Source organism: Calliphora vicina, chromosome 2, assembly GCF_958450345.1.
Source record: "Calliphora vicina chromosome 2, idCalVici1.1, whole genome shotgun sequence".
NCBI lineage: Eukaryota > Metazoa > Arthropoda > Insecta > Diptera > Calliphoridae > Calliphora > Calliphora vicina.
The window spans coordinates 35,774,360-35,799,473 of NC_088781.1; the positions used below are offsets into that span (position 1 = coordinate 35,774,360).

Genomic DNA, 25,114 nt, shown 5'->3' on the forward strand with positions numbered 1-25,114 from the left:
ATTAGTCTGGCTTGTAATCATATTAAACGCCTTTCTTAATACCTTAATAAGTCCTTACCATATTACTGGGGCCTATGACCGAATAAACTATTCTGAAAACCATTTCAGAATCGGTCAAAATTATACATCTCACTCGCATTGGTGTAGCATTAACCACCAGCTTCTAATCACGTTGTATACCTTAGTGGAGAACACAACAATCTTAACCAGGAGGACCTTATAACTCAGTTGGAGATTCGTGAAATACCTCAAATAAATAAGACTTTGTTTTAAAAAATTAATGGACCAGCTTCCTAAATGACGACATTTTCGACGGGGCTTATTTTGATCCTGATTTCTAGTTATATTTAAATATTTTTACGGATTAAAAAAACGTAATAGACAGTATTTGGCAATGATCCACTTAGGTTAGTGTCAGTTTATGTACCTGCATATACATATTTTATGAACTATTTATTTGAAGTAATAATGTGTTTGGCAACAAATTCAGCTGTCACATCAAAATTGTTTCTCGGTGAAAATAATAATACAAATAAATATGGTATTTTCTATTTTAAGTAAGCTAATGAAGACTATAGAGTACAATTGTATAATGTAGGGTATAAGCAAAATTAAATTATATCACGGTCAAATTTTATTGAGAGAGAAAGTGATCTCGTACGAATAAGAGATCATATTGTAAAAGTACCCTACAATTGGTTTCATTATGATAAGCAAAGTCTTTGAAATGAAACGAATACAAAGGTTAAAGGTTAATAAATAGTGTGTTCTAGGCACTCCACAGATAACTTCCTTTTTGGCTAAAATATATCAGCTTTTGTTTGCCAATCAAAAACTGTCCACAGATCTCTATAGGATATTAACAAATTAATTTATGATCTTCACTGAAACATGAACATAATTCTTCGATAAATTATGCTTTAAATACCAACTGAAATCACCCATCTTTAAATCTATTAATTGTTTAATGAGAATCCAAAATACAAAGTAAAATAAAAGCAAAAACACAAATCTTTGGTGAGAAATTTTCAAAAAAAAAAAAGATTTCTTTCTGATATTTTTATAGATATTTCGTTTTTGTCTAAAAGATAAAAATATTTCGAAAGACAAGTTGGTGGCAAATAGTCTGATTGTGTTATTCAAACGAAACGGTTGTTAAACAAGAAAAAAATAATTTCAAAACTGCTGGTATTCAAAGTACACAAACATATAAAAACATAATTTATAGAAAATCCAGTGTTTTTTTAAAGAAATAAAGGAACAATTTCAAAGAAATTGTATAATAAATATTTAAAATATAATAGGTGTGTAAATTAAGTGAATATTAAAACAAAAGTTTATTGATATATATAAAAAAATCTGAATTCTTTGTGCTGACAGGAAAAAAACATTTATTATATAAGATCAGGAAAAAACATGATTAACAAAAGTGACTGATCAATGTCATTTTATTGAAAAAAAAAAGAAAATACAAAAATTATATATAAAATTTTTATAAAAAAATATTTTACCTTCAAGTTTTTGTGTAAATTCAAAATGTAAAGTTTTATAAAAATAAAATTAAGTACAATATTTTAAAGAAAAAAAAACTGCAGTATTTAAAAATATTGTCAAACATATTTAAAAGAAAATATTGAACAAAAACAGCAACAATTTTTATGTTTTAGAAGGCCACAAGCTATTTGATTGATCGAACACACGAAAAAAACAATAACAAAAAATAGAATAATTACGAACAAAAATCAACACTTTTTCAAAACTATTTTGAGTGGCGTAAGGTGGTTTTCTTTCTCTCCTGTATCTCAGTATCACTCTCTCACTTCTGTTTTACATTTCTATATTTATATTATAAAAATATCATGTTTTTTCCTACTTTGGGTGATTAAAATCTTTTTGTTTACAGCAAAAACATGAAAAATTCCTTATTTAACATAAATTAAATAAATAGGTAGATATACTCTCTATTTTTCACATTCACTCCTTCACTCTTTTTCACCTCTTTGTTTCATTTTGAATAATCCAAATATTTTGAAAATATTGTCTTGTTTTTTCATTATTTGCTTGTGTTTTGAATCGGAAAATGTTGGCCCATATACACATACAAACACACACAGTCATTTAAATAAAAATAAAACCACCTACGCGAAGTTTTGAAATTTTGTTAAATGTAAATTTATGAACGAAAAAAAATATAAAATTTTTTATATAAATTATAAAAAAACTACATATTTGAAAATTTTGAAATTTGTTTTGTGCTGAAATTAAAAGTATTTTTTTATTATTTTATTAATAATAATTCTTTTATTTTGTTTTAAGATTTAATATGGAAAAATCGAATCGACCCCAGCGTAATCGTCGTCACAGTAGGTTGGTTGATGATGATTTATGTTGAAAATATGTTTTCTTGTTTTTTTTTTTGTTTTAATATTATGTATATAATTTTTAACAAATTGTTTTATGTTTTGTTTTTAACATAATGACGCATGTTGTTTTATTTTCAATTAATTTACTGAATAATTTTATTGTCTTTATTTAACTAGGTGCAATAGTAATAATTTCCCATGTTTACTGCTTAACTTAAGTTGCTTTATTTAATTAATATTTTGTGGTTTTTGTAGCATGCTATTAAGGGGACATTTTTGTTGATAATTGTATTGCATAATGTTAGGAGTTAAGAGCCAGAAGTTAAGAGTTTATTTTTATCCCTTCAATATTATATAAACGATCTCCAATGAATCCGTAATTATTCAGCACTAAAAAAATCGAAGATAGTTTATCTGCATAACTTGTTTTGGTTAATCCACATTTATTATTTCTATATTCTTGAAAAATTACGTTTTTTCAAGCTCTTTAAAATAGATCTCCGATTCCGAAATGACTTTTGAACTGACTGAAGACAACTGTACTGAAGCTAATACAGGGGACTGGAAAAATATGGAAGTTAATTAAACATAAATGTTCGATAAAAATAAAATGAAGTTTGCTTTTGGGGGTTTATTTAGTAACTTCGTTTTTTGTTTGCGTGTATCGTCCGATTAAATCGTTAAATGTGTTGTTAAAGCAGGTGTCACTATGTTCACAATCTTTGGCCGAGTATAACTCCGGAACAGAGATTCAATGTTCATGGTACGCCGGTTACAAGGCCGAATGAACGAGGAGGGTCCCCTAAATCTTATCGTTTCGGTACAACGTAACATCGTAACTCATTATTTGGTACAATGGTTCCGAGACTGAATGAGGAACAGGGTATTCTAAATCAAATAACCGTAAAACCATGTTTAGTCTGGCTTGTAATCATTTTAAACGCCTTCCTTAATACCTAAATGAGTCCTTACCATATTACTGGGGACTATGACCGAATAAACTATTCTGAAAACCATTTGAGAATCGGTCTATAATTTTAATTTAACAATGTTCCATAGCAAGAAAGAATTCCGAAAATCTCTTAGGAAGTCATATTATAAAATGTCCCTCATTACTAATGCGGTTAAGTTTTCTCCTATCTTCTCATTTGTGGCTTATTAGCATCACAGTAATTTGCTTTGTTTGTTTTGGAAGTTTCAGAAGGTGAAGTAGGAGGAATATTATATAAAATTTTGACTCTCATTTTGGAGTCAGATTTTAAAAATTCTCTAAAGCATGGTCGATGCCAGTAATTTCTGCTGAAAGAATTCTTCATGTTTTGATATTGTCAACGAGAACATGGTAAACAGATACTATAAGTAATTATATTTGCTCCATAATTATTATTAAATCAATCAAAGTACATTAATTTAACAATATTGTATATAACAGAGACATTTTGCTATAATGAGAATGCAAAAGTTTCTGCTTCCGCAGCTATGAAGTCTATACATTAGCTTCATTGCCTCGTTCAGCGCTTCGTGCCAGATCTTTTGAGATTCGTAATTTTTGAACCCTCATGGTGAAGGGTTCAAGGGTATATAAGTTTGTCATTCCATTTGTAATAACCACATTTTTCATTTTCGACCCCAAAAAAAGTATATATTCTGGATAGTTAAAGATGTCGGAGTCGATATAGCCATATGTGGCTGAAATATAAGCAAAAAAATCATGATTACTACTTTGATGAAGGGCATATAAGATTCTACACAGCAAGATAAAGTACTTGTTTATAGTAATAATATTCTTTATCCCAGACCACTTTTGATAAAGGGTGCTTCGTAATGTACTCAGTTTCGAAGTACCACTATGAATAGGCCATCAAAGGATCCTAAAACCTAAACCTCTGGCCATCTCAGTAAAAGATAAAATTTCAAATATTCCAACGCTTCGAAATATCAAAGTTTTTTGAGTGGTTTGAAAATTCTACTTTGTTAACGGGGTATCGAAAAGTCATAGCACTGTTCAAAGAAGTACATATCCCTTTAAGATTTTAATTAGTGACCAGAGAGTTTTTAGTTCATAAACTAAACAGCTATAAACAGTTCTTTGTTAAATTGCTCTTAAATAACATTTGCGCAATATTTAACCACAAGCATGTTTATTTTGAACTATCATTAGTAACTAATGATTCCATTTAACTTTTAGACGCGCTTGGCCACCAGAAGATGATCTACATTATCCCCGTCCAGCCAAACGTTTGTTTACACCCGAAATCAAGCGTATGCTCAAAGAATGGCTAGTGCGCCGTCGTGAAAACCCCTATCCCAGTCGGGAGGAGAAAAAACGTTTGGCCATTGAGACCGGCCTAACCTATACACAGATCTGCAATTGGTTTGCCAATTGGCGACGTAAGCTGAAAAATTCCGAAAGAGAAAAATCAAAAAAATCCTGGGGTCATTTAATCAAACACTACAATAACAATGCCAAAGGCAATGTAGAACAATTTAGTATATCATCGGAGGACAGTATATGGGAAGAGGAGGAACAGCAGAGACGACTTAGAATGAATGAACGGGCATTAAAAGACGATGACTACGATGATGAGGATGACGAGGATTCATCGTTATGTGATATAGAAGGCTCGAATGAGTCTACCGATATGGAACGTAATGGCAGTTGCGGCAGTGGAGAAACTCAAATAATGGATACGAACTATCAACCGAATTATTACATGGATACCAGGAATATGAGTAAGGATCCGGTAGAGTTATTTATAGGACGTGAAGTGGATGTGCTGACCACCACAGCTACTTGCCAGGTAACGGGTGGTAGTAGCAGTAGTGATAGTGCGACAAAAACAAAGTACAAACAAAAAATGATGGAAAAATATTTAAGAGATACCACTAATGATTCCATGCAAATAAATAGTAATCTTAATATACAGCCTCTGGGAGAACAGCACGAGCAAATGCCAACGACATATGTGAATGGCAATAATACAACAATTATTAAATCAGGAGCAGAACTATCGAAATGGCTGGAAAGTGCCGCCAAATTTACGCCCAATAAAAACAACTATTACATAGAATGGAACAGTAAAAGGTAAAATAATTCATAAAACAATTTATTATAATTCATAAATTCTATATTCATTTTCCCTTAAACTATTTTTAGAAACAAGCTTGAGAAAAAACCCATTCTTACCAAAACATATCTACCAGCTACACACTCTGTTAATCTCCAGAACTCAAACACTACGGTAACGATGTTGCCCCTATTATATTCCACAACACCCTTAGTACAAAGAGACAATTCTCAGGATCATCATCGTAACCAGCTGCACCACCACAATCTTCACCAACAGCATATTTATGATGTCATACATCATAAGGATGAATTGGATGCCGCTGAGGCTTTGGCCAATTTGGCCTTTAATTGTCGTCAGAAAATGTTAGATTCTGCCACAAATGGTAGAAACACTCTTTCATGGCCCATAAATGCAATAAGTTCGTGATTTTTAAGACAGAAATAAAGCATTTAGTTTTAAATGGTATAGAAACGTGAAAGATTCTATAAGACAAAAGCATTCCAGCACGAGATTTTATTGATTTAAAGTGCGGAAGAAAATATACATAAACATACATACATATATTAAAAACCTAAATACTTAGTTAAATAGAACACTAAAACGAATGTTTATTATTATAGATAATGAAATAAATTGAACTAATAGAAGACAAATTATGTAAACAAAAATTTGATTTATTTTCAACGAATTAATTGCGAAAATATGACTTTTCTAAATAAAAAACAGTTTCCATGAGAGCTGTCTCACCCTTTGTGATTTAAATCTTATAAATATGAAATAAATAAATTTTCAAAAAATGGCAGCTAAAAATGTGAATTAAATTCATTTAATGTCCTACACACAATGACCAATCCATCTGTGCTCATTGATACTACAGCACAGAGTGAAAGTACTATGAAGTAGTAACCATAGAACTTCAAAATCAAAAAGTACCAACACTGCCTCCTTTTCACTTCTCATTTTTTTAAGTATGAGAAAATTTTAGGAAAGCTCAAAGAACTAAATTTTACTCAAACTAAAAGCTCAAAGGAAAAACTTGAAGAGCTAACAACACTGTCTCCTTTTCACTACTCAATTTTATTACTTACTCTACGCTTAAACTTTAGAAAGTTCATAATTAGTGGTATATGTGTTGCCACAAATCATTAGTAAATAGCTACCGAGCGGTCAGCTAGTAACTTAATAAAAATGGTACGAGTTTAGAAAAATTAAATGAATGAAACAGAAATCTAACACCTATGGAAAGACGTTGGTTGGGTAGAATTTTTCAAGAAAAAAGTATTCTTAACCCGCCAGTCACCACTGCAGTGGTGACTCAAATTTTACTTTCATAAATGGTGACCCCGGTGTAAGGCACTAAAAGTAAACTTTTTGTTTAAATTTATGCTTTCTGAGAATAAAACAATGATATTTAATCAATTTACAGCTGCGGTCAAAATAATAGCACCACAACATTCATATTGTTTTATAATATTACGTAAAAACTGTTAAATTAATTTTTGTTGTTTTTGTATAAATTTATGCTTAATTCAATGAACTTTCAAACCTTAAAAATAGTTTTGAAAATTAGATGCAAATTTTAAAGAAAAACTTCATAATATATAAATACCTAAGAAATTCACCAGTCAAAAAAATAGCACCAAGATAGAAATCGATTAAAATAAACAAAAATTAACCAGGACAAAATTTAATTTAGTAACAATTATTATGGTTTGTAAAGTTCTTAACACGTTATTATTAAAAGTAAAATATTGTTGTCTTTTGTTTTCGTATTTTTTGGCAAAAAAGAGACCGACCACCTCCTACCTATAAAGATTCTTAAATTTTAAAAATTTTGTATCGAACTTGTATGCCAAATATATTTTTTCATTGCCCAAAATAAATTCTTAAATATTGTTGCTTTCCTTTTACCCTTTTTGTGACTTTTGGCCATCTATTTTTAATAAAATTGTGTTTGGGGATATCGCATCCTGTCCCGCGACATTGAACTTTTAGCTTGAAACCCAAATTTATATCAGTTTATCATTCCATAGATCATTCTTAGGGTCATAACATATCTTCTTGGCTTTACACGCTCACAATTGAGTGGTGTAGTGGCGGTCATAACTGGACACTGTACCTTTGGTAACCACGCTAGGAGACTTGGTCTGCCATACCACGACTTCTGCAGAAGTTGTCAGAACGAGGAAGAGGATGAGACTATTTTTCATCTTCTTTGTCACTGTCCGGCATTAGGAGATTTACGCCTAAAGTTTCTGGGACATCGTTCCCTAAATAGTCTTTCTGAGCTCTCGAATATGAGGCTTGAGGGCATTAATGCCTTTATAGGAAGTAGTAATTGGTTAAAAAAAAGACCTGACACGGGGATTTATTAGAGAACCTAATAACCGCCGACTCATTGGCACGTAACTTTTGACTCTGCTCCATCTCTCTTTCTTTGGACATCTCCTTCTTAACTTTTTTTAATCTTCTCCTTCTCTCTTTTCACTTATTTCTGTCCCTCTTTCTTTTGTTTTCTTCTACTTTCAGGTAACACAAAGGGACCACTGCTTGGACCCACGTGAGCTGCTCTTCTATTTTTTCATTTCGTGGCTGCCTGGAAACCTAAAACCTATCATTCCATAGATCATTCCTATGGTCATAATTTCATTGATTTATATCTGAGTATGATTTTATCAAGCATTCACAGAAAAAAGTTTCAACATAAATATTATGATTCGAATTCATTGATTTCAATTCATAACATTTATAAATAATTTCTTAAATAGTATGATTTTTTTAATATTTTATGTTTTGAAATAAAATCTAGAAGGCTTGAAAAATATAATTTCAATTTCATTTTTATTTTTATGTTGTTCAAAAATGTTTGAAATTTTTCATGGAAAATTTTTAGTTTTTTTATGATTTTCAGCTACAAAATGATATAAAAAGCGCGAAAATGATTAAATTGATTTTTGAGGATGATATGCTTTTATATTTATGAATGTTTTATTATGTTTAATGATCATTTTTAAGTTTCAGATATTCTCCTTTTTATCTTAAAATATTGGCCAATATATGGCTATTATGCAAATATTCTTGCACTAATTCATTATATAATACAATTATAATGCAATTTATTAAAAAAATTAAGTAAAAAAAGCAAAAATTTCCGTCATGTAAAATTTTATAATATTTATGAACATGTTCTTATTTTGAATGAAATAAGTTTGGGAAAAAAAAGTCAAGTTCGATTAATAATATTTATTACAAAATTCATTCCAATTATGAATTTTTTTTCTGTGTTTGATCATATAAGATTGAATTATTTATTCCACATATTCAATATATTCTTCGAATGTTATAATAGAAAAACCACAATCAAAATACAATTTTAAAATCTGTGTGTTTGTAAAATAAGATGAATATACAATCTTAAATTTTGGTTGAAATTAGATTCGGAGGACTTTCTATAGAAGTCTGATATCAAACAATATAATTTGTTTAATTATTTGACCAAAAAGTGTTTTGGTACTTGAATGATGAAAAATGGTAATGCGACTTCGGAAATTTTACCTTTAATAGAGGATGTTATATTGTTATTGGTGAAAATTTTCTAGGATTTAAATAATTTAAATTTTGTTATTGTAATAATCAGCGAATAACTGCAACATTAGTCGTCACTTTTGACCACCGTGCAGAACATAAATGCTTGATTTTCGAAACGTAAGGCCAAGAGTGTTATGATTAAAAGCGATAAGCGGTTGCGCAACCTAAAATTTATATTTTCATTAAAACCATTTCTAAATCTTATATATAAATAGGTCACACGTTTTTTTGTGGTACACTTTTAAGTATGTTATTGTCCACCAATATTGATGAAACATATATGGTTTAAAAGGTTATTTTCTCTAGATTTGCAGAACATCATTTTTTTTAAATTCTTTCCATAAAAGTGGTAAAAAGCGTTTAAAAGTGGTCGAATTTCGGCCACCGGGCGATCCTAGTATCTATAAATAGTTTTATTCTGAATTAAGCTAATTTGTATGTTCAGAAATTATAATTTTTTAAACTAGAGCTCACATGTACCACTTTTTTTGTTACTAAAAAAATTAGAAAAGTAAAATAAATTTTTTTGTTTTTAATTTTATTCATTTCGATATAAATATATTCAAATTATAATTTAATGGCGATTTTTTAAAACAAAAACATGAATATTCTATATTTTTTCGACAATTTCTTACGATGGTGCTATTATTTTGACTGCACAAAACTTTACTCATAGAAGAAATAGAGATTAATTAACCATCTTATATTATATTTAATTAAAATTACTATGGAAATAAAAATATTTCGCATGTTAATTGCTTTAATATTCTGTGGTGCTATTATTTTGACCGGCACTGTAAGTTATTTTCCTTCAATTTTAAAATTCACACAATTTTTTAAAAAACAATAACGGTGAATAAAATTATTCGAATTTTTTAACACACCCGGTCTCACAGACATTTAGGTCACCATTGGCGGGTTAAAGTTGTGGACATAGAGAATTATACATAGAGACGAGACACTCCGAGTTGTCAAACATAAATACAACAAATCATATGTCTGATACAAAAACAAAATACATGTATTTTGTTGTTGCAAGAGATAGGTTTTTGACAACAGACTTAGGTTTTTGACAATTAATTAAAAAACAATAACGGTGAATAAAATTATTCGAATTTTTTAACACACCCGGTCTCACAGACATTTAGGTCACCATTGGCGGGTTAAAGTTGTGGACATAGAGAATTATACATAGAGACGAGACATTACGAATTGTCAAACAAAAATACAACAAACCGTATGTCTGATACAACAACAAAATACATTGACTAGCATGTATTTTGTTGTTGCAAGAGATAGGTTTTTGACAATAGACTTAGGTTTTTGACAATTACGTCTCGTCTCTATGTTACCCTATGGTTGTGGAATTGTACCTACATATGTCAAAATCACCAACTGAAAGGCAAAGCTTGCTTTTTTATTTCAACTGCTCATATTATATGCACATTAATGGACGGAAAAAACACTGCAATGACAAAAGTATAATTTTTTGTTGTTAATTGTAGAATTGTACCTACATATGTCAAAATCACCAACTGAAAGGCAAAGCTTGCTTTTTTATTTCAACTGCTCATATTATATCCACATTAATGGACGGAAAAAACACTGCAATGACAAAAGTATAATTTTTTGTTGTTAATATCTGCATTAATTTTACTATTATAGTAGGTAATACATTTATGATAAACTTTGGAAAAAAATGTGTAAGTTGTTCAAAGTGAATGTCACTTTCATGACATCTTTAACAACGGCACCTTTATTTCAAAAAAAAATTTCAAACTTGGTTATATGCACCTCACAGATTATTACAGATATGAAACAAATGACAGTTGTCAAAAAAGTTTTCAATGGTTGTGATTTGCAGAGCGAGAGAAAAAATACAATATTCAATAGGCAACTAGTGTGAAAACACAAACATTTTGACATTTTCTTTTGTTATTTTTCTATTGAAACCAGCTCATTCATATCAGTATACTTTGTGATGCACCTATTCGCCCCAATTGACACGTTAATCTAAAAATCATGCATGAATCACCGACAACGAACTTTATAATCATTAGTTGATTCCTTCTTCAAACTACTTTACAGCTCCAAAAATCTATTTTGATGAAAACAAATATTTAGTTTTATTTGATGCTGTTTGATCTTACAAAACACTTGTAAGAGTAAACACGTTGCTATAACAAGTGGTTACGCTTTTATTAAGAAATATTTGCCATGTGTGACAGTACCTTTATAACTTTGGATAGGTCTTGAAGACCTTTCAAGTTTACGCGTAGCATTGGGAGAAAATAATCTCACGAACGATTTATATTATTTACCATACAAATTAATTATAATTAAATGTTTTATTTTTAAATAGTATAACAAACTAACCAAACAAAATGTATGTATGCTATGAAATATGATTATTCTTTAGTTTCTTCTTTTTTCCCCGCATCTTTAACTTCCTCACTTCCGGACGACTCTCCCTTAGCATAGACATCCAAGACATTAACGAAATTGTTTTGGTGGGCTTCCAAATTTTGCACCAACGTACTGGCTGCCGTATTAAGTGTGTGAACCAATTCAGCTTGTGCCGATTGCAAACCAGGCAATTGAGCATAGTTCATAAATTCATTGCGACTCAGTAGGGTATTGTCAACAATACCAGCCAATAATAACATCTGAGGCATCTTGCGAGTAACTCTCAATAGTTGAGAGACCTTTTGTTCCGGCGAAAATACTATACATTGTTGTGATTCGAATAGAGGTAAGATGGCTTCAAAGCGAGAGTCTTCCACAGCTTTGCGCATAATTTTAGTACCGTACATTTTCAATTGCATATTTTGTTTGTGCAATTGAACTCGAACATCGAAAAAGTCATCAGATTTGATGGAATTCAAATGAAATATGGCCACCATCTTGGAGTGATCCAACCAATTGCGCACTTCACGAGCAATGATATCATTGTAGGGATTTTCAACGACATTGCGGGTACGTTTCTCGAAACAGGTACTAGTCTTGGGAGGTTCTGGATAGCGTGGTGTTGTTACCGCAATAACACGGGCACGTTCATAATGTGGTTGTTTCGGACGTTGTATATTGATTTTACCACGGTAACGTTGGAACTGCAGCAAAGGAGAACATTTGATTTGTTGAAAGAGTTCTGCAAACCGGTAGACAAAATAAAAATATTGTGGTTATACAACAAACCTTTCAGTATTTCGCTGAGAAAACTTTGTTCTTACCAGTTCTTATTATTTGTGACATACTTGCAAACGCTTCTAGTATTGTTTAGTTAGAAATTTGTGTTAATACTTTTAAAATGTTCATTAGTTTATTTAAATTTTTCAAAAAAAATAAGTGAACAATTTCTAAATTGCTCGTGTTTTCGTTTGATTTGTGTGTTTTTGGTGCGAATTGTCAAAAACAGCTGTAAAATTATTTAGTATCATTCACAATATTTTTTTGTAATCCACAATAGTGTTTGTAATTCACAATAATTACGACATGTACAAATTTACGATACGCTACATATCCAACTAATATAAAATCGATATCGATAACATATATTTACAATTTAAACCACATCCCTAATAGGTTTTTATTTTGTTGTCTGTGCCTCAGATGTTTTGTAAAGTTTTGTTTGAGTTATTTTATTAATTCCAAAAACTACCATGGTGGATACTAAAATAAAAATGGAACCAACTGATTTTGAAGACCACCATGAAACCAATATTAATGTAAAAATAAAAACGGAAGAAGAGCTGATAATTGAAAGCGATAGCCAATGGTTGCCAGTAAAATTAGAAGATGAACAAAATGAGTATTATCAAGATTTAGTGGAGGATTGCGCACCGCCAGCATATGATCATTTTACAATTGAATATATAGATGAAAAAGAAGATTATAGTAATGATGACGACGAGGAAGATAGTGATGATGATGACGATAGTGATGATGATGACGATAGTGATTATGAGGTGGAAAGTGAAGGAGGTGATAAAACCATGGCCAATGATTCTGATGGATATGACAATATGGATACTGAATATAATATAGAATTAGAGAACTATGCCATTAATTTTACAGAAGATTCTGAGACACAAGAAAAATTTGTCGATAAGAATGAATCGTTAGAAAACAAAGTTTTGTATAAATTCACTTTAAATAAGTGGCTTTTTCGTAAGTATGTTATGCGTGAATGTCCAACATGTAATGAACAATTGACTTATTATAATGAGTACCGACGACATATAGAAATAAATCATCAAGATGCCATTAAAGAATCTGAATCTAATTATTACCTCTCTGGTAATTGCGGAGTATGTAAAGAATGCAACAAAGAATATATCTCGGGTTTTACTCGGTATATGCACTCAATAAAACACACAGAAGATGCGGAAAATGTAGTTATCAACATATGCAAAATATGTAATTATAAATCATCCAAAAATGTACCCATTCAAACTCATATTATAAAGGAGCATCCAGAAGTAGTCGAAAAATTCAAAGCAATTCGTAATGTGAATAAAACATACAAGTGTACAATTTGTCGCAACACTTACAGTAAATGTAATGAGTTGTGGTATCACTTTATGGACACGCATCCCCAAGAATATAAAGCAAAATTTATTTTTAACTGCCATATATGCCAGCATGACCGATTTTGTGAGGAAGAGTTGTATTTGCAACATCTAATGGAAAAACATAAATTAAATTCATGGAAAGTATTGAATTATCGGAAACTATTCGATGATAAGGAATACTTTGCATGTATAACATGTCATAGAATATTTATTAAAAATGATACTCGCACGTTATTAAGCCACTATCTGGAGCACAAAAACAGTTGCTATTGGACGTGTAAATTTTGCTCCAAAGAAAATATTGTTAAAAAATCTAATTACAGTCATTTGTGTATTAAAATGCTGAAATACTATGAAAAACGCTATAAAGATGTCAATATCGACAAAGCGCCAGTAATGCATTCTAATAGTAGGAACTATAACGATATCAAAGTTGAGAAAGCGCCTGAAATGCAGGCTAATATTAGAAAGAAACTACAAAATTTACAGGAATTTGAAGAGTATATCGTGCATGTATGTCCATTTTGTAAAACAGAATTTAGCAAATTGATAAAATGGCAACAACATTTGAGGAATGTTCATGAGATTGACACGCTAAAAGGTTTGGAAATGAAAGTAATTCCAGATAATAGCAATAAATTATGTTGTGTCATTTGTCATACAGTGGTGGCAAATTCTCCAGTACAATTACATGCTCATCGATTTCAACATTTACCCTACATGCCCTACAAATGCCTGCATTGTTCGGTATCGTTAAGCACATTTAAGATGGCCGTTAACCATGTCTTAAAGCGATGTAAGGATGAGGAGGATAGAGATTATATTAAAAATGTATTAGTCCCTAAAATTATCGAACCAAGTAATAAGGTTCGAGCTAAGGTTCAGATGCGATGCCCATTCTGTAACTACAAAAAATTCCGCTTTGTTAAAAAAGCTTTGAAACACTACGAAGACGAGCACAATAACTTCGAAGAATTATTTTCAAAACATCCCAGTGACGGTACAGTGACCTGTAAAGTTTGTGGCAAGCAATATGCACAATACGAAAAAAATGTGTGTTTCCAACATTTGCAATATCATTTTGAAGAAAAAACCTTTAAATGTCCATTGTGCCCAATCTCGTATGTCATGTTTCAGAATTGTTTACGCCATTTAAGTTTGAATCATTATGCCAAAACCTTAAATCAACAAGAGTCAAAAGAAAAATCAAACGTTCCAGAAACATCTAGTTTACTAAATAAAGAAGATAAATTACCGCAGTATCCAATTATGACCCAGTTAGCTAAGCCTTCAATTAAAACATATGTGCTAAATGAATTTGCTGAATTTATAACCTATGCTTGTCCTGAGTGCAATGAAGGTATGACAAAGCAACAGGACTGGCAACATCACATTTCCACACAGCATAATTTTTTTGACGAATCAAACTTAAGTATTAAAGAAGCTGATGGTTCTCTAAAATGTCCAACATGTAAGTTAAATATGCCTAGCTCCACAGCCCAGCGACAAAAACACAGGCTGACCCATATGCCGTTTCGATCATTCATATGTAGTTTATGCTATGTGCGTTGCAATTCTTTGGGTGTACTCTATGGACATTTTCGTAGAGTACATTTTGCACAGGGCACATTCGAGTGTCCCATTTGTACAGAAGTTTTACAAACATCATACCAAAGAACGAAACATATAAAGGAAATACATCCTCGCAACGAATGGCCTTCCAGTATGTGCTTAATATGCTACAAAATGTTGTCCACTAAGTCATCTGTAAACTCGCACATGACCATACACGATGGAGATCGTTTGAAGTACACATGTGAAGTCTGCGGTTCCAAACTAATAGGATTAAAAGATTTTAAAATGCACACGGCTAGACATGAAAGTAGAGGCGAAATCAAGGATCAAAAGAAAGCGATAGATGATGACATCCCTTTACAGTCGGAATCCAAAATTACTCAAACTATTGAAAATGTTGATGTGAAACGATCCATGAATTCAAATATAGATCTACATATTTCTAAAGAGGAAATTTTAAATAAAAGAAAATCTCTTACAAATAAAAAAACGGATACAAATTCTGCAGCTACAAAAAATATAAAAACGGATACTAATTCTTCAGCTACAAAAAAGAAAAAAACCGATACAAAATAAATAGTGAATTTAACATTACATACTACTTTTATTTAACTTTATCTTTTATTTAATTAAAAAAAAAGATTTGCGTTAAACAAATTACTAAAGATAATAAAAATATTTATTTTAAATAATACAAATTTTAATGATTCAGAGAAACATTGTATTGGCCATGGTATTTATCAATGGGCAAGGCGTATTAATCAGGTGTTGCTGAGAATAAAGACAATATTTGTTAGTTGTCAAATGACTTGCAATGTCAAAATCAGTAATGTTGGTCATACATTGGTTTCGGGGAATTGTTTAGGACTAAAAAGTATATATCAAGGGAAAGCTTGAATGGTCCTCTACAAAAATGTATAGGTATAATACTTTTATAAAAAAACAAATGCAGTTAGAGGGTCATATTTTTTTTTTTTTTGCTATATCTCTGCTCTTAAGTCAGCTTGAAAATAACCGAAGGGTTTTAAAAACTTTCCTTAGTGATTTCATAAAATTTTCGGAATTTCACTTTTAAAATTTTTTGCAATTTGAGTAATAATTCTTTAGTCGGCTGACAGCCAGCTTTGAGTCACCTCCGACTATTTTTGGAGTCAGCCGCGACCGCCGTGAAATGTAGTCGGACAGGTCTTTTAGTAGGATTTAATTTGTATTGTCTCTAAATTCGAATTTATTCACCTAACTAGCGATTTTTGTCACACATTTAGCGGGTTTTTTTGAATCACAGTTACCACCACTGCTGAAATTTCCTGCAACATCCCTGTTTCTGATTATGTCAATAAGTTATCGCTTTTATTCGCTGAGTCTATCATCTCTATGGAAAAATAAACAAATTCCCTGAAGTTTTTTGCTTGCTGCTTTAAGGATTATAAATAAATTTAAAAAAATCATGGATTATAATGGTGGTTGCAGTAAAAATATGTATGCAGACGATACTATAATACCTGACGACATAATAATGGCAATTAAAGCAGAACCAGAAGTTCTTATTGAACATGGAGAATCAGGTAATTTAGGTTGTAATGAACACAAACATACAAAGAGTTCGTAAAAAAATTCTTAATTTTAACAATTTGTGTTTAAAATAAAAACTTAACGTTACCATTTTATGTTAAAAATCATTATGGATAGGTAGTTGTAATAATTAATGCTAAAAAGTTATTAGTAAAATTTAGTTTAGGAGTATGTATGTACATACATTTGTATGTATGTATTGTACATAATTCGTGTTTGAAACCAGTTGGAGACATTTTTGGAAGGCACCCAAATCTAACCAATGATGCAGTAGTATGTAGCCTTTTGGTCTCAAACTTATTTGCATATGTGCAACCAGTTGTTTGGTTATATATTGAGCCATTTTTTAACGCCATCATAACAAAGAGTTTACGATTTCGGAACTAAATTTAACTAACTAAAATGGATGTTTTTTTTATGATTAAAATACAATTTTGAAATTAAATTAAAAGCACTATTAAATATTTGACAAAAATATAATGTTAATAAGTTATGATGTGATTTTGGTAAATATAAAAGTTTTATTGGTGTGTCATCATGCCACAAATGCCTCTTAGAAAGGCAGATAATACATCTCAAAATTAGGTAAATGTGTAGGGAGTAAATAATAATTACTCCTTTTTATATATTTATTATTAAAACATATTTTTTTAAATTAAATTTTATTTTACATTTTAGATATAGCAACTTGCGAGAAAAAACTCGATGCACTTAGAGGTATGATTACTTTCCTAATCTTGTCTCTGTTTTATTTATTATCATTAATTATTATACATTACAGGTGTTATGGAATACAGGCTAGACCAAATTCAAGGTAAGCCAAAACTACATACGTAGTTAAACAATTTAAATAAATTTCGATTATATATTTAGCACAAATGAATGTACTATTAGAGGCTCAGGAGGAACAAAATGCCCTATTGCGTAATTTCATTTCAAGTCACCAGGATCTGCGTTGCAAGTTTCCATTAAAAACTTCCAAAAAACTTAAAGAGCTTAATTCAGAAATAACTCCGGAAAACAGAACCACATATGTAAGCATTAGCATTCATATAAGTTATCAATAGTTTTATATCTACAACAACATACTTCTCTTTGTTATCTGTTTATTTTCAGATTAACACACTCAAAACACTACTCAAACCTCAAGGAGTTATAAAAAATCTAAAATATATATTATCTACAGATATAACAAATGAATATAATGTGGAAGGGGTACATGGCAAGCAGTGCCTTAAAGATTTAAATAACTTTTACGATGTTCTCATTGGTAGAAATATATATATATATATAACTTATACTACTTAATTTTTCATACATCTAAACAAATGTTTAATTTTTCTAGATTCCATAGAAGTAACATCAACCTCAGGAACTGCAGACCAACAACTACGTAAGGCCATAAGTCTGGCCAAAAAACGATATTTCAAAAACAAGAGTATTGCAAGACCCCGCGTTTCAGCTAGTGAAAATTAACGTTTTTAGTTTTAACTCTTAATATTATATGCAAAGAAAATAAAATAATTTATAAAATATATGTATCTAAAATGTTCAATTTTTTTTTTAATTTTAGTTCTAATCTGTTTTCTATTTATTCAAAATATCAGCTAAAAATTATATTATATTGTAGTTGTGATTTAAGAAAGTAATTAATTCTAATTTTTTCTTCAGAAAAAATAAATTGAAAATTTTAAATTCGGAATGTATTTTCAAAAACTTTTACTTAACCTCCGATATTGTATGTTAGTTTGTTTTTAAGCCAGTTCTCGTAACTCGAATATGCTGAACCTAATGAAAATGCAATCAGCCTTATTGCGTAAGGCGTTTAAAGTATTTTGAGTGTAGTTTCAGAATACATATAAGCATTTTATGATACGTTCGAAATATTCAAGGTTCTCTAAGAAGGAAAAAAATTAATAAGAGACATTTAATTTTTAATTTGATACGCAAAGAATTATTAAAGTCTATGAAATTTAACAACTTCCTCAATATATATTCGCGAAACTTCAAAATGGTTTAGACTTCGCAATGGCAGTAGTAAGCAACTTAAAATTAAATATATATGTATGTAAAAAATTTCAAATTGACTCTTCTTACAGAAAACGTTTATGTTTAAAACTAAAGGAATGACAGAAGATGTCAGCGAAGTCATCCGTAGTTTGATGACGGATGAACTTCTCGATAAATTTAATTGGGAAGGGCGGTGGTAGAAGAAAGCGCTTGGGAACTTGACATTCTTCCATAAGCTTTTAAGAGGTGTGTACCATTTTGGCCTACCAATGAAATAATTATTATGTACACACTTGTTTAATTGTACTTTTTAAATTTCAGATGTCTTTCCCAATCAATCTTCCATCGAGTTTGAGAGGGGTTTGAAGAAGGCTGTAGACAAAAGCCACCACAGGCAAAAGCAAAAAATTTATTTAAAAAAAAATAAAGAACAAAAATGAATTTAATTACATTCAACAACAATTTTTAAATACATTTTTATTTAAAAAATTAAAAAAACAAATCCTTTTTTTATAAATTAATGATGTACCAGTCAGCTTTGACTTGTTTGTACTGTTTGTAAAATAATAAATGTACATATCGTCACCTAAAATGCAAAATACCGTAACATCATTCCATAAATTTTCGAAGTGATGGGCAAAAATCCATTACAACTGGAAAATTATCTATAATATAAACTTAACTTTTCCGATTTTATCTTTAAAGAGAATGACAAACACATTTCCGAATTAAGATTTTTCTTTTTTATTATTATTTTTAAGTTATTCTCTATTATCAATAAAACTTTTGATTTTGGTATTTTTGTTACGTTATTTTCCATTTTAGGTGACGATATATTGTATTCCATTCGAATTGAGTAACGCCGTATTATAATCAGAATTAAAAAAGTAATTTAATTTCACTCCAAAAGATTGCTGGGCTTTTGCTAAAATGTAAACAAAAGTTATCGCTTTGTTATCGCTTCCTAATTTGTATCATCTCTAAATATTCTGACATCTCTAATCGAATGAAAGGCACAATTTGTTTTACTGTGCGGTAATTCCAGATATTTAATATTTTGCTAAAAATTAATGTAAACTGTGAAAGTTATTAAATAAATTATGGACGACAGTGCAAATGAGTACGACAATGAAAATGCATCAGTATCTATTAAACCGGATCCAGAAATTTTATATGAAACACGCGATGGTGCCAACTGCAGAACAGGTAATTTGTTTTATGTTTATATTAATTAATGTAATGATAATGTAAAAATTATTTAATATTTTTAAGGTAATTTTTAACACATTTGAAATTCCCTAAATTAATTTATGTTTTATATGTTAAGTTGTACAATTTATCACTAAATGTCCTGCCTGCTTTGCTGAAATCGAAATATGTTTGTATGAATATTGATTGTATTTCAATGTTGTAGGGCGCAAAAACTACTTATTCTGGATTTATCTTATGCTCATAGACACATTTTTAGAATATAACTATTAAAATATAACAAATGTGTTTTAAATTAATACATATTGAATATACATAAATTACATTTTTTTTTTATTTTTAGTGAATAGCTCATTAGAACACATGGATGAAGGTGACGATTTCAACCACAGTACGAATAAAAGGTATGTTGACTTTGTATAAGAAATGTTATTTATAAAGGCTCTTAATTGTAAAATCATGGACACATGTTGACTTGAAGATATTTTATACTACATATTTGTTCCACATTTCAGTCGTCGACGTAGCAGAAGAACGCGCGTTAGAAATGTCCGTTACAGATCAGACGATGATGTTATTGCACTCTCACCTGAGAATATAAAACAAAATGGAAAAAATTCCGATAAAGATTTTCTAGAGCAAGAGCCATCATCATCAACAGCTAGAAGAGCGACATGCCCTAAAAATAATGATGTGGCTAAAAGCAAACATATGTCTGTTAACAATTCAATGGGTGAGGTCCTAAGACAAATCGGACTTTACGAGGAATTGTTCGACTTCATGGATGGTATGCACCCTCGAAAATATTATACTAACAAATTTCAAGCAAATTAATTATTTTTCTTTTATTTTATTCTTTTTTAATCTAGCTAGAGGTATTACTGCTGAGGCATTAAAATATATGCAAACGCGTCATATTGATGAATTATTTAAAGACACGCATTTGGACACAAAAATTATTTTTGAACATCGTTTAATAGATTGGCAGAATAAAATGGGAAATTGTGAAGTAACAACAACGCAATCAATCAATAACAATGTAAATAATCATGTTGAACAAAAATCCGTAAGATTTCCTTTTTCTTCTAATGTTTATGTTTACCTAAAATTATTATACCTTTCGCCATGAGTAAGGATATTAAGAGTCTTTCATTAAGCGCTTCCTATCTTTATAAAAAACAAAGTGTGAGAGATATCATCAACATTTTTTATTCGTTAGAAATGCCTATCGATGACATTATGTATGGAATATAACACCGTGTAAATGTCCGTCGTGGTTTCGCTGGGTGGCGCGCATCCAAAATGTCAAATTTTTCATAACTCTGGTGCATAAATTAGGCTGAATTAGACCGATTGTATGGGTTGACTTGAGAAAACCCCACAAGAAAAAGTCGAAGAAAAATTTAAATTAAACATGTCCTCAAATCGATCGTGACGTGTTTGTATCCCAATAACTTTCAAACATGATTGATACATCAATATATCGGATACAGTCCTGGTTCGGTTACAATTTAAAATCTATAAAATCGGTCCATAAATGGCAGAGATATAAGCAAAAAACAACGATTAGAACCTAGTTTTTTAATTAGTAGTTTTTTATGAAATTTTCCTCATAAGTATTTTCAATAATATAAAAGTTTCATATTTATTTTAAAACAGTTGAACTCATCTTTTAAACAAATGTTGCCTGAAACGGTTTTTTCAAATTTATCCAAAGTAAGTAATATTTAAATTAACATATATTTTTTAAATGATGTATTTAAATTTATTTATTTTTTTTAGGTTTTAACAACAGCTGTACAACAAACCATAAACACAGTACTGCTGGAATTTAAACAAGCTTACCTAAAGCAAACTGAAGATAAGGTAAATTATTTTACAAATTTCTATACATAGACATACCTAAATGTAGCTAGCGCAAATGTAAAATATTTTTTTATTTCAGTCTAATATTTATTCGAAAGAAGTACCTAATGAGAGAATTCCTTTGAAAAATATAAAAAGTGAGCCAAATCACGGCACTGTCGATGAAATTATCATACCTGATAAAAGGCCGAACAGTGTGGTTAGACAAACATCTAATAAGGTAAAGAATGAGATTTTACTTTCCAATCGGTCCATTGATCTCACTATATCAAATCAGTCAAAGAGAAGAAAATTGGTAAGCTCAAATATTTTTTTTTTTTTTGTAATTTATAGATTTTTGAACATACTTAAACAATATTTTGTAGGATTCAGATACAAGTGTTCAAGAAATTATAATAGCTTCTCCATCATGTCAGCATTTATTTGATGAATATGAAAACACTGGCCTGTTAACAATAAATGATCGGAGTGAAATTGTTCATTGTATTGTTGACTTTTTCATACGCAATAAATTTGTTCTAACAATTGCTCGTTGTAAAGAAATTGCCGAAGAAATTGTGCAACTATTTCCAACGGAAAGTACGGTGTGTTTACTTAAATTATATTCTTTGAGCTACTTTTTAAATTTCCATTATTTTTAATTTTATTTAGGGAACTTATTTTATTCAAGCTAATAAAAATAGACCTCCAAAAGGCAAAATCTGGGAACGTTATCAAAGTCGCAAACGTACAATACGCAAATCTGTTCCTGTGAACTCACGCCCTGAAACATTGAAAACAGATACTTCACCTAGTGATCTGGAGGATTTACATGCTAATAAGGCTGATTGGTCTGAAATGCAAGCCATGTGTTCTCAAATGAAACATATTACCGATGATAAGGAATTACTTGCAAAATGGCGAGAATCGTTTGCATTTAGACGTCATCAACTACAGACGGGTTCTTTCAGCAATTGGAAGTTATATTTTGATGAGTATCCATTTTGTAAACAACAAAATTATGCAGAATTTGTAAGTATTTTCATAATTATACCCTTCAACATGAGTGGTAATTTCCATATTTTTCATTTGCGACTTCATAAAGTATGAGATTATCTTTCCGAAACATGATTGATACATCAATATGAATTAAAAACATACAGCCCAATTATGAATAAAAAATTCCCCGGGAGTTTTTCCCATTGAATTTTAATAGGAGAAATGGTAAAAGGGAAAGAACTCCCGGGGAATTTTTATTCATAATTGGGCTGATATACTACATCAGGCTACCGATCACAATCTGTCAAAATTAAAATACACACGCTTATATGAAGACGATTGTTTTGACGCCATCACAGATAAATTCTATTTCTATTTTTGTTGGCGACAATGATCAGTATGTTTCGAAACTTCAATGTCAACTGGTTACGATGTTGTTGTCATTTTCATTATAATTAAGTCACTAAATATTTTTAACAAAATTTTTTTTCATCAACAAATTTGTTTCACCAAAATTTGTTTTTAATGTTTATATTAAAGTATACTTTAGTGATGGGTATATATTCTATAGTTCTTCTATACTATAGAAGAACTTTTACATGTTTTAAAAAGAATGTGGCTTATTTAAAATTATTTTTTTTACGTTTTTTTAGATTGAATCAGATTTAGAAGCCCTTTATCCAGATCTAAAATTTAATGACTTTCTGTGGGATGAATTTATGGAAAATTTTTCAATATATTTTTTAAATCGCCTTAAACATCCGAAATCCAAACATTTATATGATCAACTAACATCTATGGAAAATTTGAGTACCTCTACTGGTAATAACAGCTTCTGGTAATAACACACGCCACTTTGTCATCTTAACAAATTATGTTTTATTTTCAGATTATGTTGCAATTAAAGTTATTGAACTTTTACATGCCGCTCTAAAACCCTATACTGACAAGATACAAAGTTCAGAAGAGGCCCAACGCAAGTTTACAGTGGAGGTTAGCGACTTATCCGATCTGAAGAAGGTGGTCATTGAACGTAAAAAACATTGTACCGAACATAACATACAAGCCAAACCCTATATAGCGGTTGTGGGTCAAAGTAAAACCTATAGTAATTTTTCGGTTATTTTAGACTCGACTGGATTTAGTTGCGATAATTATAAAGATTCCTTAATTTTATGTTTTAATTTGTATCTCTTTTTCGATATAAGTTTTCCCCTTGAATTTTTGAATGTTTGGGGATTTATACAAAAGTATTTTTTTGATAAGCCCCTTTTGGTTAATAATCCAAGAGTTGAAACTTTTATCAATGATTTAAGGGCCCAAAAACTAGCGAGTTTAGACATAAAAACAAGTGTAAATGGCAAAAAATTACACAAAGATTTTTGATATTATAAGATATTGAGACATTGTAATATATAAAACTGAATAAAAGTGTTTTTGTTTTATTTTAAAAAAAATGTGTTTGTTGTTTTAATAAATTCTGTTAATGTTTAAATCTTAGAAGCGGTGAGAAACTGTGAAGGAAAAGAATTAATCACCCCTATCGTGAAAAACGTGTGAAATTTATGTTCCCATGTAATATCCATTTCCCTCGAATGGAAAATTTGATATCGTGATATTCCCATGAACTTTTCATTCACAATAGTTGATTTTGTTTGTAACAAATGTTTGTTTACGAAATTCCATCTAAAAATTTCACAATATGGGGAATTTTTCATATGAACAAAGTTCATGAACGAAAAATGGGAACATATTTCATGTGAAATATTAATTAGCGATAGGGGTGAATAATTTTTTTTTTAGATTTCTCAATAAATTGTAATAAATAAGTATTGATAAATGTTCTTATTTTATAAAAAAAACATTCACAAATAATAATAAAAGTTATTAAATACTCGAGGTAGTCGTGTCAGTTGTATCAGCCATACAGTGGTGGCCACCAATTTAAGACAAATACTTGAATTTTTTTCATCAACTGAATTTTAAGTGCGTTAGAGCCAAAATAAAAGGACCTCTAAGAGTATGCAATTTATTATTAATGTTTCTAATTTCTCAAAAATGTTTGGAAAAATCGGCAAAACATACATATATGGATAAAGATATGTGGAAATACGTTGACCCACCTCAGCGAACATTCGCTGTTAATAACATGATATGACCGAAACTAATGGAACTAAAAATACGAAATTTGGTCCGAATATTTTATAATAATAAAAATATAATGATATAAATGTGAGAAAATATGTTTATTTAAAAAAAAAAATGTTTGGTGAATATGTATGAACTAGCATGCAACCCGCTACTTCGTTAG

General features: G+C 30.1%; 5 protein-coding genes across 7 annotated transcripts; 4 read left to right on the forward strand and 1 right to left on the reverse strand.

Annotated features, from left to right (window-relative positions):
- The first annotated feature begins 1,123 nt into the window (after positions 1-1,123).
- LOC135951985 (homeobox protein caupolican) lies at positions 1,124-6,102 on the forward strand. 2 transcript variants are annotated; one of them, XM_065501752.1, is made up of 4 exons: positions 1,124-1,304; positions 2,317-2,367; positions 4,552-5,448; positions 5,521-6,102. In XM_065501752.1, the coding sequence occupies exons 2-4, from the start codon at positions 2,324-2,326 to the stop codon at positions 5,858-5,860; spliced, it is 1,281 nt and encodes a 426-aa protein (XP_065357824.1). In that variant the 5' UTR covers positions 1,124-1,304; positions 2,317-2,323; the 3' UTR covers positions 5,861-6,102. The 2 variants fall into 2 exon arrangements, with proteins under 2 accessions (XP_065357824.1, XP_065357825.1); XM_065501753.1 differs by lacking the exon at positions 2,317-2,367.
- Positions 6,103-11,355: 5,253 nt separating this feature from the next.
- mRpL10 (mitochondrial ribosomal protein L10) lies at positions 11,356-12,411 on the reverse strand. Its single transcript, XM_065499710.1, has 2 exons — positions 12,253-12,411; positions 11,356-12,170 (listed from the first exon to the last, which is right to left on the reverse strand). The coding sequence occupies exons 1-2, from the start codon at positions 12,272-12,274 to the stop codon at positions 11,431-11,433; spliced, it is 762 nt and encodes a 253-aa protein (XP_065355782.1). The 5' UTR covers positions 12,275-12,411; the 3' UTR covers positions 11,356-11,430.
- A 184-nt stretch (positions 12,412-12,595) lies between these two features.
- LOC135951009 (zinc finger protein 721-like) lies at positions 12,596-15,866 on the forward strand. Its single transcript, XM_065500558.1, has one exon. It carries the CDS (start codon positions 12,682-12,684, stop codon positions 15,742-15,744), a length of 3,063 nt encoding a protein of 1,020 aa, XP_065356630.1. The 5' UTR covers positions 12,596-12,681; the 3' UTR covers positions 15,745-15,866.
- A 652-nt stretch (positions 15,867-16,518) lies between these two features.
- Positions 16,519-18,288, forward strand: LOC135951102 (uncharacterized). Its single transcript, XM_065500684.1, has 6 exons — positions 16,519-16,733; positions 17,419-17,457; positions 17,522-17,554; positions 17,614-17,774; positions 17,857-18,010; positions 18,086-18,288. The coding sequence occupies exons 1-6, from the start codon at positions 16,616-16,618 to the stop codon at positions 18,214-18,216; spliced, it is 636 nt and encodes a 211-aa protein (XP_065356756.1). The 5' UTR covers positions 16,519-16,615; the 3' UTR covers positions 18,217-18,288.
- Positions 18,289-19,780: 1,492 nt separating this feature from the next.
- Positions 19,781-24,248, forward strand: LOC135951935 (uncharacterized). Of its 2 annotated transcripts, none has more exons than XM_065501691.1 (11): positions 19,781-19,956; positions 20,303-20,363; positions 20,475-20,746; positions 20,829-21,025; positions 21,619-21,675; positions 21,742-21,825; positions 21,905-22,120; positions 22,191-22,409; positions 22,477-22,836; positions 23,457-23,625; positions 23,693-24,248. In XM_065501691.1, exons 1-11 carry the CDS (start codon positions 19,851-19,853, stop codon positions 24,187-24,189), a joined length of 2,238 nt encoding a protein of 745 aa, XP_065357763.1. In that variant the 5' UTR covers positions 19,781-19,850; the 3' UTR covers positions 24,190-24,248. The 2 variants fall into 2 exon arrangements, with proteins under 2 accessions (XP_065357763.1, XP_065357764.1); XM_065501692.1 differs by having other exon boundaries at positions 20,829-20,998.
- Positions 24,249-25,114: the final 866 nt, after the last annotated feature.